Source organism: Perna viridis, chromosome 3 (assembly GCF_037379345.1).
Source record: "Perna viridis isolate PV_CMFRI_1.1 ecotype Kerala chromosome 3, ASM3737934v1, whole genome shotgun sequence".
Classification (NCBI taxonomy): domain Eukaryota; kingdom Metazoa; phylum Mollusca; class Bivalvia; order Mytilida; family Mytilidae; genus Perna; species Perna viridis.
Genome location: NC_142447.1, coordinates 17,398,753 through 17,416,957, shown reverse-complemented (window position 1 = coordinate 17,416,957; position 18,205 = coordinate 17,398,753). Strand labels below are relative to the sequence as shown.

Sequence of the window (18,205 nt, the reverse complement as noted above, 5' to 3'; positions counted from 1 at the left end):
TTGTGAATTATTTATTTCTTTTGTTCTAAGCTTTTGATTTTTGTCATACCCCACAGACACAGAAACAATGTTCTTCGGTCTGTTGAAGAAAGCATTGTGTTCTTCCCTCTGTTTTTCTGTTCATGTTATCTTTTAAATTGCAAGTATTTAAGTTAATTGACGGCTTGTATTCTCGGCAAAATATTATCCTTTGTCATAATTTATATTACACTTTACATTTAATTACAATCAAAATTCAGAATTGCATCAAGCTTGAATTTTGTGTTACTATTTTTCCTATCTATGCAGGGTACGACCTCTGCAGGCGTATCTAGCTACACTCCGCAAAGCAATTTATCGAATATTCCCTGCATAATAATTTTAAATATTCCACATGTAAAATACAATCGTTAATTTCGAACTTTCTCCTCCGTAATAAATAACAACACGAATATTAGATCTGCTAATCACAAAAAAAAATTAAAATTTATATTGCAAATATGAATAAAATACAGAAAAAATGTATATAAAATGACCAAAACATAAATTATCATGCTAAGAACGCTTGAAGATTTATCTCTTGATCATACTTCTGTTATTTACTCTCTCAAATGAATTATCATATTAGTACTCCCATTTTGGTGTATATAAGGGACCGGTCAAAATTTATCAAGACACGGGTCCGGTGTAAATTTGCATTGGACATTTAATTTTTTTAAAGAACAATTTCCCTGGGACATGAAGTTTTTCATTAAAGATTCGCAATGATAATCAACTTTTTTCTCGAGATATTAACTGTAACAAGTGATTAGCCCTCATACTAACTATATTCCTCTAATAATATTACATGCACAATAAATTTTAGTATTTCATAATTACTACATATTACATGCACAATATATTTTAGCATTTTTCACTAAAATGTGGCCAGACTGCTAGATCGGCTTACGTTTGAAACTCAAAGAATGCTTCATTTTGAAAAGCTTATTCATTTTTTTTTGTCGAACTGCAAGGATTTACATATATTTGTTGAAAAATAAATGATTTATGTTAAATTGAATATCAATGTTGTATTACGCATCTTCAACTTCTTGCAGGTGGAAAAAAAGAAGAGTTCATTCAAATATTTGATGAATTCTCTCATTTTTTTCTTTATTTTATGGCATGGCATCTTTCTAAAGTAGAAAACACCAGCTAGCCGTGTTTCATCTGATTTAAGACAGAAATATGTATTTTAATACATGGCTCTGTGGTATCACAGCATTTTCACTTCGTACAGCAAGTCATTTTTAGAAGCTTCAAAAGAATGAAAGAACCAAAACTTACTTCGTAAGTGGTGTAGACTCACAAAATGTGCTTTAAAACAATCAGTACAATACTGTAGGGTAAATTATTAAATTAAAATTAAGCCAAGTCCTGGGTTGTCAAACTGCTGGTTTAGGTGAATATGCCATTTGCACTAAGATTTTCCCCTTTGAGCCTAAAATTTGTGAACAGATATTTTGAAATGCAGGTTTTGATGCTTATGAACTTTAATATCAGGTCGAAATTTTTTCCGCTTTCAGACTCCATGATGTATGATATACTCCCAAACAACATTTTCGTCAACTCAGTAGAGATTTAAATGACACATTTATTCACTATACATGCAAAAGAATGGATAATCATGGTTTCTTGGAGAGTCTCCACAATTTTTCATCTCATAATTCAGAATTTCATTCAAATGCAGTACACAATAATCTGATAAGAGGATACAACAATTGACAAAAATGCGTAATTTCCAAATTGCCTCAGTATAAAAACAGATTTTTTAAAATATTAAAAGTTTAAAGTTTTTGCCTGTACCCTGTCCTCTGATTCTGAATCATTTGTACATAATATTAAGGACAAAAAAAAAATGAAAAAATCTTCTGTATTTAATGCTTTACAATTTCCATGAGACAAGTACTTTTTTTCACCAAGATTGCCATGGGACAAAATTTTGTTCAATATTTTCCACATGGGACATGAACTTTTTTGGGCAATTTTTTGACTTGCCCCGGTCTCTTCCCGGCAATTAAAGTTGACCGGACCCTAATTATGTTGCCTTGTTTCATTGAAAGAAGACCACGCCTGTCTTATATAAACGTGTAAAACTATCGCTGAAATCTATTTTTTTGCTAATAATAATGAAGTTTTTTTTTACTTTGTAACTCTTGTGACATAAGAATAATATCCTATGGTAGTGGAGATGACAGAAAAGAATTTGTAAGTCTCGTTCTAGATATCCCCCCCCCCCGCCGCAAATAAAGTTTGGGGTTAATAGGAATCACCCCATTTGTCTGTCTATCCGTCTTTCCACATTCCTCATAAGCACAACTCCTCCTTGGTTCCCTTGATTTCTCCTCCTAAACCATTAATTTAAAGGGATTTTTATGAAATTTTATAGGAAGTTTGGGTATCATATGTAGATGTGGATGAAGGAACATAATTATTGTAGAAGGACTCCAAATTTAGGGTTTTGCATGATGAAATTTTGAAAGAACAACTACTCCAAAACCGCTCGGGGATTTTGAAGAAATTTTATAGGAATGTTGGTTGTCATATGTAGATGTGCATGAAGAAATGTAATTACTGAAGGGGACTAGTACTCATAAGGGGGATAATTCAATTTAAGGGTCTCACATGGTAAAACTTTGTAAGCACAATTGTTTATAAACTGCTCAAGGGATTCAGAAATTTAATAGGAAGGCTGGGTATTATATGTAGATGTGAATGAATGAATATAATTACTAAGGTGGCTCTTCAGGGAAATTATCCAAATTAAGGGTTTTACATGGTAAAACCTAAGCGCATTTCTTCCTAAACTGCTCAAGGGATTCTTAAGAAATTCTATAGGAGGGTTGGGTATTATATGTACATGTAGATCTGCAAGAATGAATATTATTACTCTGAATGACTTCTAAAGCATAAAATCCAACAAGCGTTTGGCATTTAAGACCATTAGAAGAACAGTAATTCCAGTTTCACTTTTCTTTTCGGAATGTTTGATGTAATACGTATTGAAATCCGAAGATCGATCTGCATTTATTGCGTACTTCCGGGATCTCGAAACGCTGTATTACAATACAAAATCTTCAATTTGTTGCTTTTCCTAACACTTTTATCATGTGGTGAAAGATATTGTTAGTTTTTTTTTATCTATTTTGTTTTTTTTTTTCGCAGAGAGTTGTTTTGCTTTTAAATACTGAACGCAACGTCTGAACATAAAAATTGTAGATAAGGGAAACAAGAAGTCACACAAAAAACTAATGCCCTGGGAGGATAAGCATGCCCCGTTCCGCCAGCGGCACCTGACACATTGCAAGTGTGTATATTCCGGTAATAGTCTAGCAAGAATAACGCAGCTCTCTGATACCAATTACGGAGAGGTCCCGTCAAATACAATTCACACTAGGGCAAAGTCATTTAATTAACCATAAATTATGATGTTAACATTGTGAATAAGGTGGAAATTGTTGATCCGCAATAGACAAAATTAAATAATGTTAATAAAAGGCCACAATAAAAAAATACGACATACCAACTGTAAATATTAAAAAACGCATGGATTTGATCTTGAACTTGATATACAGCAATCACACATACGATCAAAAATTAAAATATCGTGCCAAATATTTACAGAAGATTTCAAAGGAAATGAAATTGTATCTCCTTGTTAATTCTACGCATTCACAAGACAGCACGACGCATCCAAATAATAGATAAATTAAATTTTATCTAAAAAAGTAATATTTATCGTAGTCATACCTGCGTATAGATATTCGCGTATCTCGACTATAATACATATTTTCACAACTGACTTACATATTATTTAATTATGCGTAAACTGACACTTAAAGTAAAATACGTTCTGAAAAATGACAAGTAATGGCGTTGATAGAAGAGCACAGTCTTGTTTATATTGAAGACTTTCGTGAAAAAAAAAATCAATATAAAACATCCACTTCTGGAAAAGGATAAAATAAATCTTACACCTCCAGACAAGGGCATATAAACTACAATAAAAACTCGACAAACATTAAACTCTCTGGTTAGTTACAACGCACTCACAATCACTGCAGCTGGTTAGTGCCAAGTTCGATAGGTAATCAATCCTGTAATTGAAAATATCTTGTTTGAAATTTCATATGGGTCCATCAGATTGTGATATTGACCTTAAAACGACTGTAGCGATGATATTGAATTAAAGCCTATAATGTATAAAATTCAGGAAACGGCTGTTCAAAAGCAATGTAAATTACAATTAAGATTATAAAAGAAAACACAGCCGACATAAGGAAACCGATAACAATAAGAATAACAATGAATTAAAAGTTTTTAGCAACTCGCAATGGAAAAGGTCACAAGTATGATTGAGCGATTCGGAGTGACACCCTTCCATGCTAGGTACAAAGAGTTGAGTGGGAAAAGAAAACTATTACAATTCTGTTTTGCGGCGGAAATAAAGATCAACAGGCTCATGATGGCGTTTGTAGAACTTCGAGAGTGATTACTTGAACAAGTAAAGATGTTAACGCTAAAACAAGACGATTTGATATCGCTGACAAGGTTTTGAATAAGGTATAAATGAGTTATGTGCTATATTCTTAATTAACAGGAACAAAGGACTAAGGGTTATCGTGTTCTTCAAAGTGTTTTGTTAATGGTTCCCCTTGTCAACATTTAGGATGTTAGTATACGGAACACAATGTAATAGACATCGTAGGGAATCCGTCATTTCAAGATCTTTTTAAAATTTATGCAATGGAAACAATCACTTAAGGTAGTAGACCTGGGGTACCCCCAAAATTTTCCCATAATTCAATTTTCTTTAAATTTGTACATGATATTACACTAACTGTGGTGCATCATTTATCAAATTTCTAAAAAAAAAAATCACCGTGCAGATTTTGAACAATGAAGACTAAAATATTGCTATTTTTTAAAACTCTGACCCATTGGCAAAACTGAACCGTATCTGGTATTTTAGGGTCATTTTGGCAATATATTTGAATAAATAACTGAATATTAAGTCAAATACACATTAAAACGATTAATATATCAGATTTGATATCGAATTTTATTCTAATATTTTTGTAGAAGAGATACTAGGCTTTTAATTTACTAAAATAACAAAAAAGGGGTAATTTTCATTTATTAGCTTATATAAAAACCTCTATTTTGCAAATAAATCATCATTCAATTTTCGTACAAAACTAATATTATATGGATTATTCATATGCAAACGCAATAAACAAAAATTTCAGGAAAGTTCATGGTATAGTTTTTTAATGTTTTAATGATAGTAAGGTAAGGCATTGACATATTTTTTGATGATTATTTATTATGGCTAAAATCATGTTAATATTCGATAAGGTTAACAAGAATCAAATTATGGGGACTTATATTGATGAAAGAACATTGCCAGGCACAGCTTGATTCAACCATGGTTGCAAATTAATTTCACACAAATATTTATACTTCTGCACGAATGGTCAAACTTAAATGCTAAATGTAGTTCAGTGCTGGATAGAGTCATATGCTGAACAGAGCAACAAAATGATAACAGAAAGCTTAAAGTCTTATAAAGAATTATAGAAAAGGTATATGTTATCAACTCTAAAAGGTTAAGGAGTTATTAAATTGGCAAAGTTATTGGTTAGCCGTACTGTCTCATGAGAGAGATAATTTCATATTTCATATTTCAATTTTTATATGATATCTAAAAGAATCTTGGTTTGTAGTAAAAGGTATCGTTTCAAACGTTTTTCCACCTTATAAAATATATTCCTCAATGTACCCATTTGCAACATTTAATCAATAATTCAAATGAGCAACGTTATTGGGGCTGACATCTTTGTTCTAGAAGTTGAACCCTTTCTTTGAATTATTTCCCTTTATCATCAGTATCACTTTGAAGCTTGTATATCAGGAGTCATTCAAACGCTTTAATGACTAAAATCCTTTCAATTTGGATTACCTCCCTTACCCCAGGTCTACTACCTTAAGCAACAATTACAGCACTATCTCTTTTCCACGCCGATAGTGCACCAAAATTAACGTTAATGGAACTGGTTACGTAACTTCTGCGAATAAACTATGCAAACACATCTAAAGCACAATAGATTTAATCAACAGTGTATAATATGTGTAATAGTTAATCATTCTTATAAATATAAACAAAGAAAAAGAAAACAACTTCATCCTGAAGAAATTTTAACCGTAAAACCAATCAACCAGAAGAAAGTAACGGTACACAGATTTGTCTCTTATTTCAGTAAGTAGTTAACTAGATATAAACACTGATGTTGCAAATTAAAGTAAATTTGTAAGTGTGTGTTTTATTTCAAATTGACATGTGGAAACAAAAGTTTCTAAATACAACTATTCTTTTTTTCAATTCATACGCCCGGCTCATCGGACCTCTAAATAACTTTTAAAATGATCTCGCAAGTAAAATAGATGTTTTATCATATGACATTTTACATTATACAGTGGCGGATCTCGAGTTTTAGAAAAAGGGGGTGCAAAAATAAAATTTCTTGACAGGATCATCGGTGATAATTTAACACACAATTTTTTAACAATATTTTTCTAAGGGGGACCGGAGCCCCACCCCCGCCCTGGATCCGCCACTGGTATACCAGTATAAATGAAATAAATAAAGTGATGTGATTAAGCACGTCGTGATTCACCCATTTCCAGTTTCAGTAAGTTTAAATTCGAAAACAAAAAGAAAAAGCAATGGAAACGAAACCGTCACTTCACTCTATCAAGACACCTGAAAATGATTAATATACCAGAGCATGTCAAAACGAGTAGTTGTATAATAGTAATTGCATAATTACATATCAGTTTCTTTTTTCGTTTGGATTATGTCCATTTGATATACGCTACAAATAACTGAAGCGTGCGCAGTGGCAAACGATTTCGGTTGATATGCACTACAAATAGGATGCAGTTGTAGTGATTTAATTTTCATAAACCTCTAAAATCTGTAAATTCACAGACTTAATATACAACATATCAACATAAATTATAAATATCGAGATTCAAAGACTGAATGTGTATCAACGAGTGAAATAGCACAAAAACCAAAGCTTCACTTTCAAGAATAACCAAAATGGCAGACTTGCATAGCAACTAATATATTGAATCACGCCTGATCTACTAAAAATTTTTGTCAAATATGTACGTTACAAATAATTATGCTACACTACAAAAGTGCAATGCCCTATAAATGTACATAATGCCACGGACAAGCGATGAATAAATGAACTAAAAATAGATTATCAAATAAATATTCAACAAACGTATTCATTGGTTAAACAACCAGTGAAAGCGATTTTTTAAGGGTCAATGTATTAAAAAATTCTCTGCCGCTTTCATCATCATCACAGAGAATAACTTTCGTTCATTCGTTTTTATAACGCATAGTGTAAATGCAATATTAAAATCAAATCCTTAACTTTCGTTATGGTAACTCTGCGGGTTTTGTATATTCATATAATTTAACGAAGTATAGGAAAACACACATACATATATTTACATTTGTAACATATTTTAATCAAAAGCAGACAAAGAAATATTCCGGACATTCATTCAAATACCCAGAGGAATCAAATATGTCACTAGTTAAAACATAATTATAAGTTAATAAAACATAACGCTAATAATTATAGAGAACAATCAAGAGACAGACGAGTCATACATATGGTATATCCAACATATAATTATGGCAACACAGATTAGAGTCTGGATTTTCAAAAGTTCATAAAGAATTAGCCAGACTGATTTTCTACCTAAATTACATTTAGGTCGTGAAATAAGTGTTACTGAAGGATGTTCGCTTCTCATGATCAGCCATTTTTGTTAGATTTTCGGCTCATTTGGTTTTATCAATATCATAGCAATAAAATTATGTGCCAAGTGTCCCCCAATTTTCTTTTCATAATTTCATTAAACAAACCTTTAAAATTTATTTGAGATTTTTTAAAAATAAAATCCTTGTCATTTCTGCATGTTTTAATAGATAAAACCTACTACCATAAAACTTACGGAAAAACCAAGAGAAATCTTTTTTCCGCCAAAATTTTAAATGCTTAAATTTAAAAAAAAACGAGCACACTGACCGATCAATTTTTACTTCATGTATTGTTCTAGCATGAATGATCTTAAAAGATTTCACAACCTTATGAAATCCTTGATATTCTTAAACAGCGCTGCGAACATCCTTAGGTGTCAGTCTTTGTACGAATCAGGCAGTGAATGAAACATGGTATGAAAACACCTGATTTTTATAGTTTAATTTGACTATTTGCACCATCAGAATCAAGGAAAAAAAGATAAGATTTTCCATATCACTTTGGTAAATTGAATTATAATCACAATAAAATGCAATGAAAGTGTACATTTTAAGGGAAGATAACTTGATCAGAAATCTCATTTTTCTAACATTCTATTGAAAAGTTTCTGAGCAAATCCAATGATGCTGAGATAAATTTTTTTTTTCAAAGAGAGAAAGCACCCACCAATGAAACAATATTGTCAGATGGGTGGGGTTCAGGGGCGGATCCAGGATTTTAGTTTAGAGTGGCGTTAATTGAATTAAATGCCGTGCAAAGCAAGGCAAAAACTATTATGGTGTAAAAATTGTTAATTTTTTTTCTTCTTACCGATTTAAGGGGGGGGCGTACGCCCGGTACGCCAGTCCTTGGATCCGCGCCTGGAGTTTTGAAATGTATGTTTCTGATTTTCCAATTTTGTCTGATTCTTACAAAAACTTAAACCTTATACAAAGCAACGTGTTGTACAATCATTATTACAAAATATCAATTATCATCATTGACAATATTTCATTCATTTCTAGCCTATAACCTCAAAAATTCTCATTCATGATTAACATGATATCTAACTATGTATATCATACATGCAACCAATTCAAAATATTTCTAACAAGTACACAATTCTATCTAAAAAAAACTTGACCCATCAGTTCAAAGATAAATGCATTACAAGACAAATTCTAACCTAACCTCAACATGAAAACAACCTTGCATTCATAAGTGTATTAAGAATACTATTTCAAATGACCTCGACGATTACACTAACATTCGCAGTTTCTCACACACTTATTCCTTGTATCATCATCTTATTAAGGCACTAGCATTCAGACTTGAAAGGCAAAAGTTAATTATCACAGCGTGGAACAATAAAGACAAGGCAAAATATTTCTTTTGGTCATAAGAAATTCATCAAGTCATGTCCTTGTATAACATTTTGAAACTACAATTCAAATTGAGATTTCAACATAGGAACTGTCGCTTTATACCCATAATAACGTTTTTTAATTTTTTTTTCTGGGGTCATTTGTGTTGGTCTCATTCGCTGATGAAGTCAGTAAAATATAGCAAATTACAAAATGTATATGCGATTTATCGCATAAGCATATACGTGTACCTGTATACAATTAAGCATAAATGTATTAAAATGTCCAATAAAACAATGGAACATACCCATCGTGTAAATCTACTTTTTATTAAAATTGTAATATGTATGAACCAAAAGAAATATTTCTGACTTAATCAAATATTGTTCTCAATATGAAAAAAAGCATTTATCCAACTAAGATTTATAGAACGTAGTAATCAAGGATTGTCTTGTAACACTTCATCATCTTCAAAAGACCATGTAAACATGTTAGTTAAGATCGTTTTTTTTTAGTATGGATCAATACAATATACAGAATATATATAACATCATGGAAAGTACACTTTAAGTCAAGTTGCGCATCAAATGTATGGAAAATAATTTCTGCACTGATAAATGACTACAAATAAATATTATCTTTAAAATTTTGTACAGTGTCAAAGCATCAGGTCTTTTTTTTTCTCGTTAAAAAAAAACACTTTCAATGAATCTTAGTTGAACAGACGCTTTGAAACAATACTTTCTACCACACTTCACATCTCTTTTCTGGATTATACGTTGATACTATTGGACAATTAAAGGCATCGGCAAAAGTATTCATGTTTGTTATTGCACCTCTTACTCTGCAACAGAAACATAAAATGTAAACAGTCGAGATTTGAACAGAATGAGTTATGTAAATAATTTTAAAATTCGGAATATCACGCTTTGTGATTGGATACAGCATTGCGCTTATTATCTCATAGAAACAAATTATATTGTGACTGTGGCTTCATCATTTTGTTAAGGTCTACTCGTAAAACTTTAATACTAAGGAACGCATGTTACAATTTTTCTGTCTATTTAAAATAATCGCAATGCCTGTGGTACACTCTAAACGCCATATGACTGATGTTATTTCGCCATCAACAAACACATTTCATATTTGTTCTTTAAGTAGATATCTTTTATCTTATCATCTTTCACAATTTATCTCCCTGAATGAATGCACAATATTAAAAATGAAAGAGTTCATTCCAAAAATGGATAGATTGGATGATAACAGTTTCTCATCCAACAGCAGATAATTCACAAGAATATTTGATTAATTCACCATTCTATGTTTTGTATTTGTCTGGCAAACTGATCCGGATTTTTAATCGGCTATTGCACGAAAACATCTGTGGTCCTTTTCACAAAAAAATCGTAAGTGTAAAATTAGTCGTAATTTATGATGTCATAGTAAATCAAAGTATTGTGACGTCATAACTTATGACTAATTTTATTCTTACGATTTTTTTGTGAAAAGGGCCACAGACCACAGAATCATTTATCACAAATCATTTCTAATCAGACATATTATTCTGACCCCGAACCAGTAATTACATTTATATTCTATCTTCTATATTCCACATGCTTAGCGGAGAGACAGTGGCTACCGGTTTTTTAGTCTTTGAATTTACTTGGCCAAGAATCAAACCCACAACCTTCCGCGCTCAATCTGAGGTCGCTACAGAAAAATCACAGAGACAATCCCATCCAGAAAAAAAATAATAGTAGATTTACGTTAGAAGTTTAATAAAATTCTTAAAATATAGCATAAACTATAGACGTTGAGATAGTGTTTCCTTCTGAAGATGATAACTTGATTAATAGAGGGAAATAGCACGACACAATATATTCACTTAAACAAAGAAAGCTTGTACTTGTAACTTGGGAACCGACCAATCATTCTAAGAGGATAAATATATTATTATTTTTACCCTTTCTGTTGTAATATATTTACTAACATACTACTTTTAATTGTAAATGAGCTCGAAGACTGGACTTGCTTTTTAATTTTAATTCGGTACCCACTCGGAGAAAATCAAGATAGATTCCATAATTCTTCAGGGAATTGAGGCATGCAGGGTGTACGGATTTTGTACACAAATCGCATAAAATCCAAAAAGACAAAACAAACACTCTTGTGATCAAATAAGAATGAAGAACTCTGGAATCAACAAGGTAAACTTATTCATAAAAAATGATTTAGGTTAATGTATCTGCTGCATTAATAGAAATTGTCCAGCAAACACAAAGGTGTCCTTGAGCTCACATAATTCATCCCAGTGGTCTTGTAGTTTCCTTGACATATTCGCCATATCCATTCTCGTTATATGATTAAACATTAAATGGGCTTACCTTATAGGTCCTGGACTGTGTTTATTATCTATGATATGTTTTTGAAGCCCATCTGGTCTCCATTTGGAGCAAAACATCTAAAAGATATACCGATTGTTTCAGTCACTTTAGGCATAAATATCGGCACATATTTCATTTCTACATGTTAAATATCATTTACATCATTCATATCTGTGGACATGAAATTATACTTACATTAGATGATAGAAATTTGGAATATTTCTAAAAAAAAACAAAAACAAAAACAAAAAACAGATAGTTGTACATGTCTATTGTACATGTATTTCTACAGTCCTAAGAGTTAATCAACATTTTGAAATATGTTCATATTAATATGTAGCCCTAAACTGAAACAGCATTATCCACATACTATTCCATTACCTGAACAATCCGGTCAGGCGAAGAAGTAATTTATCAAGATTGAATGCTAATATTTTATATCATGTTAACTTTTAACATCATCACTTACTTGTGCATAGCTTAAAAAGAACAACTGTCTGTTATCTAAATCTATTCCAGGCAACTTTTTCTTGCTTGCACCTTTCCTCTCCCACAATTGGTATGCCTAATGTGAAGTAAATAATTTATTTTGTATCACAACTGAAAATAACTAGGAATCCAGTAGCCCCCGTGGCATCAAAAGTTGAGTTTGGGCAACTGGAAATTCCTTTCAGTAATCAACTGATTATAACCAATTGCATGCTGTTTAAACATCACACTGTACTCCTAAAATGGGGACTTGTATACAAAGCACTAGCTGTTTTAGAGTCTTGGAAATAAAAATGTCAGTAGCTGTTTTTTCTTGTAAATTAGAATAAAATATCACTAACAGCTTACAATAGAGGCATAAGCAGCAATATTCAAAGTTTTAGTTCCTGGCAAATTCGAAGTGACGGGAGGGAAAATATCAAAAGCTTCAATAAACAATTATGGAATATATACACATATCTTTTCAGTAAGTAATTTTCAGAAAAGTTATGGTAGCTTATATCAGTCGATTTAATCATATCATTTTCAAATTTAAATCTGTTTCACTAACAATAATAGAAAGTGACCATTCAATTCGTTTTTTTATGTGCTAAACGGGAACCAATAATTACATGTAAATTGAGACGTCTGCAGGAATTTTTTAAATTTCTGTGTAAATTCCTTATTTTGTGAAGTGTGTGCGAGATATACTTTAAACTGAAGGGCACACATTGTGTTCAACTAGTGGTAGACTTTTGAGTTTACTATATCGCACTTGTTTGGGGTCAGCTCTCCATTCGATGGTATATGCGTTTAGGGTAGGTATTTTCATGGGGGAGAATTGGGAATTCAGTTTTAAAATAGTTGTTTGTGTATAAGAATGATGTTCATTTTAAGAAAAAACTAATATTATAGAATTTTAAAATATGATAAATATGTAATGGGTTTCCTATGGGGGTGGGACTTTCTATGGGAAATAGACGTATTTACACTTACAAATAATATATTTTCCCGTTTACTTCTTACTGAATTCGCCTTCAACTTAAGATCAATGGCGTCACAATTTAAAATAGCATAGTTTAATTGACGTCGAAAGGTTATTCAGGGACAAATCTGGGGTCATGAGCAAAATGACTAGTGTGAATTCATGTACGGGAATCGGGGAGAGTATATGGTATAAATGGGGCCTTTAAAGCATCCCAGCGCTTTATCGACTTATTAGTATTAAGCCACACTTACAAAGAAAGCAGCGCGTAAACCACCATTGTCAGCAATATTCTCATCAAGAGTACTATGACCGTTTACCTGGAAAAAAGTAGCGTGTCAAGCAAGTTTCTGTCCATGATGTTGACGGCACAGGTTAATCTATTTTTCATGCAGATTTATGAAGAAAATGGGATAGGTGTGAAGTAAATTTTCTACAAATGCTGTGGACGCTTACCCTACCGGTGCATTTGGTCCATGCTCCCAGTGTTTAGTGGAGTCCGAGTTGCTCATTTACATTAGTTATTTTGTATGTATTATTTTGGTTATTTTATGTTCTTTGTTGTGTGTGTCTGTTTTCCATGTCCCTGGGTTACATTCGTTTGATTTCTACTAGAACCTTAGTTCCCTTAATTACTCTTTCAAACAATTAAAGACATTCAGCAATTCAAATTTGTGATTAAATAAATATTAGGTGTATCTAAATATAGGAAGGTAGTGAAATAAGTCAATTTAGCTGAATTATTAACAAAATTGGGAAAATAATTGTTGTCCTTCAGTCCTTAGATTCTAAATTCATATTCAAATCATGCAATTTTTACGCATCTGTCCTAACCACTCAATATTCTGGCCATCTCATGCCATTATAGACATACGATTCTTGCAAGTAAGAAGGGTTGGAGATATACCTGGAATCCATCAATCTTGTATCTATCATATTGGTCTTTCATACAACTAACTGTTAGGTTAAATGAACGAATAGTGAAAGGGTCCCACCATTTTTCCAATTTTCCTTTAGCGTTGTACTGTCTTCCTGTAAATGACAGAAATTAGAATAATAGAGAAGTACAGAAATTTAACTTAAAAATATTTTATATATTTTCCAAAACGGAAGTTAAAATTTTTAATTTAATTTTCGTTGAATCTAATTTTTGCAGTCTACAGAAGAGCTTCAGGAACTTAACGTCAATCCCGTGCAACTCAACATAAAAACATACTGAAATTCCATTCAACGATTTCAACAGCAATTTGCAACTTCTTGATAACCACGAAATTTCGCAAAAAAAAAAACGAATTGTTGCACAAATTTTATATAATAGGGAACTTGAATTGAACTTAATTTGAGAAAAAGGAACAATAGGTTGTATCATTATTATGCTATAAATTTTATACAATTTTACACCACTTCATAGAGTAGATTCAGCTGATTTTTTGCTAAGAATCACGTCAACATAATATGTACCCTATCTTTTCGTGAAGGAAGCAAACCCAATAATTATCATATTAGTAAATTCTGTATTACCGACTAACATAATGACTTTGGTACTTTAAAACTTAGTAGTTTCAATTCACAAGTGTTCTTGACTTAATGACTTTGGTACTTTGGTACTTTAAAATTAGTAGTTTCAATTCACGAGTGTTCTTGACATAATGACTTTGGAACTTTAAAACTTATCAGTCTCAATTCACGAGTGTTCTTAACTTTACTTACCAAGAATGTCAAACGCATGAGTAATTTCATGACCAATAAGTGATGCCAATGCTCCATAATTGAAGGTTCTAAAAATAGAATATATCATATACAATGAAAAAGTACATATTTAGCAACAGTGGGAAAACAGTTTGTTTTTAAATGGAGACTACATCAATTATAATGGAACTAGTGAATATGACATGCTGATTAAGGTTATTCAAGGTCATTTTATACACGAATTCACACTTGTCATTTTGCCCCGAATGACCCCAAATTTGTCTACGAATAACGTTTTGCATGACGTCAAAGAAACAATGTAATTTTAAATTTTGATTGTCATTGATCTTTAAGTTGAGGGAGAATTCAGTAAGACAGAGGAAACAACGGGAAAATATGTTATTTTTGTCGATGGCGACCACAAATGGGTCTATTCATCAATCTGAGACTTTAAATAACTGAAAATCAAATCTCAATAAAGAAAATTTACGATAATAAATGTTTTAGTCGATAATGAAAAGTAGTTATATGGCATTAAAAACTTAATGGGGGTCTATGTGGGTAAAGGGAATATCTTTATGGGAGAAGGGCATTGGGGCGAGGAAATAATGTACAGAGAATTGGAGTGTGAATAGTGTAAAGTAGTTGAAAACTGTATACGATTCAACAGCTGTATATGCCGATTGAAATGTAAATCGAGGTAAGATTTCGACTTACTAGAAATAATATAATCGAAGCCTTTTTGAGCCCTTGCCAAATTACTTCAACTTTAAAATTAATCTCGACATTAATTCTACATTATATTTTAAGAGGACTCGATATGTAACAAGAACGAACTATAAACTGCAATAAAATAAGAATATGCAAAGTTTTTGAATGAAAAACTAAGTTCAACTTAGATCATCTTACTAAAAATGGGACCTACGAATTCTCGACATGAAACCACGAAATTAGCCTGTACCTCTACTTTATGTAGTAGTCTACATTAAATTCAAACAGATGATGATTCATTCGTGTTAAAAATCCACCGAACTTTTCTTTATTTCATGTCCAGAAAACGTTTCTGATCACATACTCAGTCTCAAGTTTTTCATTTAGTCGTTGAGCTTTTCAGAAAAAAATCACGAAGATTGTACACGAATTGAGACTTTGCAAGAGTTATCGTACTTGATTTTGTTTGTTCCGGTTGATTTTAGGTGGAGATGAATGTATATTTTTTCTCAAAAGTGAAGGTCTGAAAAAAAATTGTTATTGTTATTTTAAAAATAAAGCATAGGTAGCCTGAGAACCATCGTTTGGTCGGCAGGTTTCTCTACACTATAAACCACCTTACCATTGGCAGTTTCTGTGGTCCTTTTCACAAAAAATCGTAAGAGTAAAATTAGTCGTAAGTTATTACATCATAGTAAATAAAAGTATTGTGACGTCATAACTTACCATTAATTTTACTCTTACGAATTTTTGTGAAAAGGGCCACTGAATTTTATATGGACTTCTACTTAAGAATAATTTAAACTTACGCTGGTCCGTCTGCTGTATAAAATGGCAAATGCAACATTGCAGTTGGGAAATGGAGTTCATTTCTTAAGGGATCGTAGTCGTGTTCAACGATGAAAGGTGGTCGTATCCATCTGTCAAATAAGAATACAAATTAGATAACTAAATACTATGGCCTAATATTATTTCTAATAGATTTGAAATTACATTTACCCATATTTCAAACAAAATAACAAGATGCATCTTTCAAAAGTGTGTTTAGTCTTATATGTTCTTTTTATCAGTTTTCTTCTTTTAGATTCTTATCAACTTCGATTGGTATGTAAAGCATATCCCTATAAGATACACACAAAGAAGATATAGATTCCATCGTGTCCTTAAAATTGATGATATATGTTACCTTTTCTTATTTGCATCTTTTCCTAGGTCGGTAAACATATTTGAGACATCAAACTTCTTCCAGTTTTTCAAATTTTCATACCAATCATCCTCAACAACAAACTGCAAGATCATAATCACCATGTTTTTCAATGAAACATCTAGTTTATATATTGTATCAACGTAAAGGAGTAAACTTTATTTTAAACTGGTAGATTTAAAAAAAAATACGACGATTAACCGTTGACTGTGTTCTATTTTATCATGAAATGATATTGCCAATTTCAAGTTATATGTTTTAGGGGCTTGGAAATAATAGAAATGCAAAACAGAACAAATAAGCTGTAATGATTGTGAATATCAATCGAAATTCCTCACCTCGTCATAAAATTTGTCCAAAAAGTCAAGCTGCAACATATCCTTTGGATAACTGATTCTGTTCAACATTTCATCAATCTGAAATGGACAAATAAAATTATATTTGAAAGGGGGCGATATTTTTTTATGCTTTCAAACTGCATTTTTTTTTCAAAGTCTTATTCAACTCTGATTTCAACAAATCTGATCTATTGAAATAAAAAAATGAGGAAAAATGCCGCACTTGAGACAAATATCATTTAAGTTAATGTGTGAAACTTGGCAAAACGTACCTTTTTGCTGTCCTAGTTTTAACAAATCGTAACCAAAACCCAACGAAATTATCAAGATCAAACAACTACTGACCTTCTTGTTAGCTTCATTCCTGACAGATCCTTGGAACCAAACCTTTCTGAGAACAAAGTCCTTAAATACTTCTTTCACTTCTTGGACAAACCCTTCAATCTGAAAATGAAGAATATTTCGATCAGTATTTTAAGTTGTCTTTACTCTATTTACTGATCCATTAAATCATGCTAACTATTTCTAAAGTCGATACTTTCCCTGCAGATCGTATTACAACTGTAGTTTATATAGCTACGTATTTTTACTACAATAACTATTTGTAATTCTCACATTCAGTTTTTTTTTGCATCCATGAATGTATGAAAGAGGGTCGCCATTTATAGACTATAGATAAATAATCATGGAAAGAGGCGTTCAAAGGGTATGAATCATCCTTTTTGGTTGAAATGCTACTGATTTCATGCATTTGTTTGGCTACAAAAGACCAATAATATTGTGTATCTCATGATCCGTGCAGTATTTATAAATCATATCTAGTCAAAATTTACCAGTTCTACATTATCAGTTTGACCCGAACCATTCACATATGCAGCCGCAGTAGCAAATCCAAAAGCTTTGTTCGTGTAGAAGGTGCATCGTCTCCATAATTCTCCATCGAAATTCAATTCTATATCACAAAAAATAAGGGTTATTTTTTCTCTTACAAGTGTATTCATTTTACCTGTAAACTGAATTGGAATCAAGAGGATCGGTTACATAAAAGTATGTTTATTGGTCAGACAATTTATCTTCATTTGCTGATAGTACTACCTCAAATCAAATCGTCTGGGTCTTACTGTCTGCTAGTAATAATTGCCATTATGATAAGCTACAGGGGTTTACAGAAACAAAAGAAATGTTTTCTCCTATTAAAGAACAGTGATTCAAAATGCT

General features: G+C 31.8%; 1 protein-coding gene across 1 annotated transcript in view; it reads right to left on the bottom strand.

The window, feature by feature from the left end:
• Positions 1-6,112: 6,112 nt before the first annotated feature.
• The window catches only part of LOC148621247 (endothelin-converting enzyme homolog), a 40,951-nt gene continuing 28,858 nt past the window's right edge, over positions 6,113-18,205 (bottom strand). The window contains exons 11-21 of the mRNA XM_088575392.1: positions 17,821-17,939; positions 17,333-17,431; positions 16,988-17,065; positions 16,632-16,732; positions 16,255-16,365; positions 14,756-14,823; positions 13,953-14,077; positions 13,300-13,365; positions 12,062-12,157; positions 11,593-11,669; positions 6,113-10,052 (exon numbers count right to left, since the gene is read on the bottom strand). Of these exons, the coding sequence (XP_088431518.1) occupies positions 9,953-10,052; positions 11,593-11,669; positions 12,062-12,157; positions 13,300-13,365; positions 13,953-14,077; positions 14,756-14,823; positions 16,255-16,365; positions 16,632-16,732; positions 16,988-17,065; positions 17,333-17,431; positions 17,821-17,939 (1,040 nt within the window). The 3' untranslated portion in view covers positions 6,113-9,952. The remainder of the gene's footprint in view (positions 10,053-11,592; positions 11,670-12,061; positions 12,158-13,299; positions 13,366-13,952; positions 14,078-14,755; positions 14,824-16,254; positions 16,366-16,631; positions 16,733-16,987; positions 17,066-17,332; positions 17,432-17,820; positions 17,940-18,205) is intronic.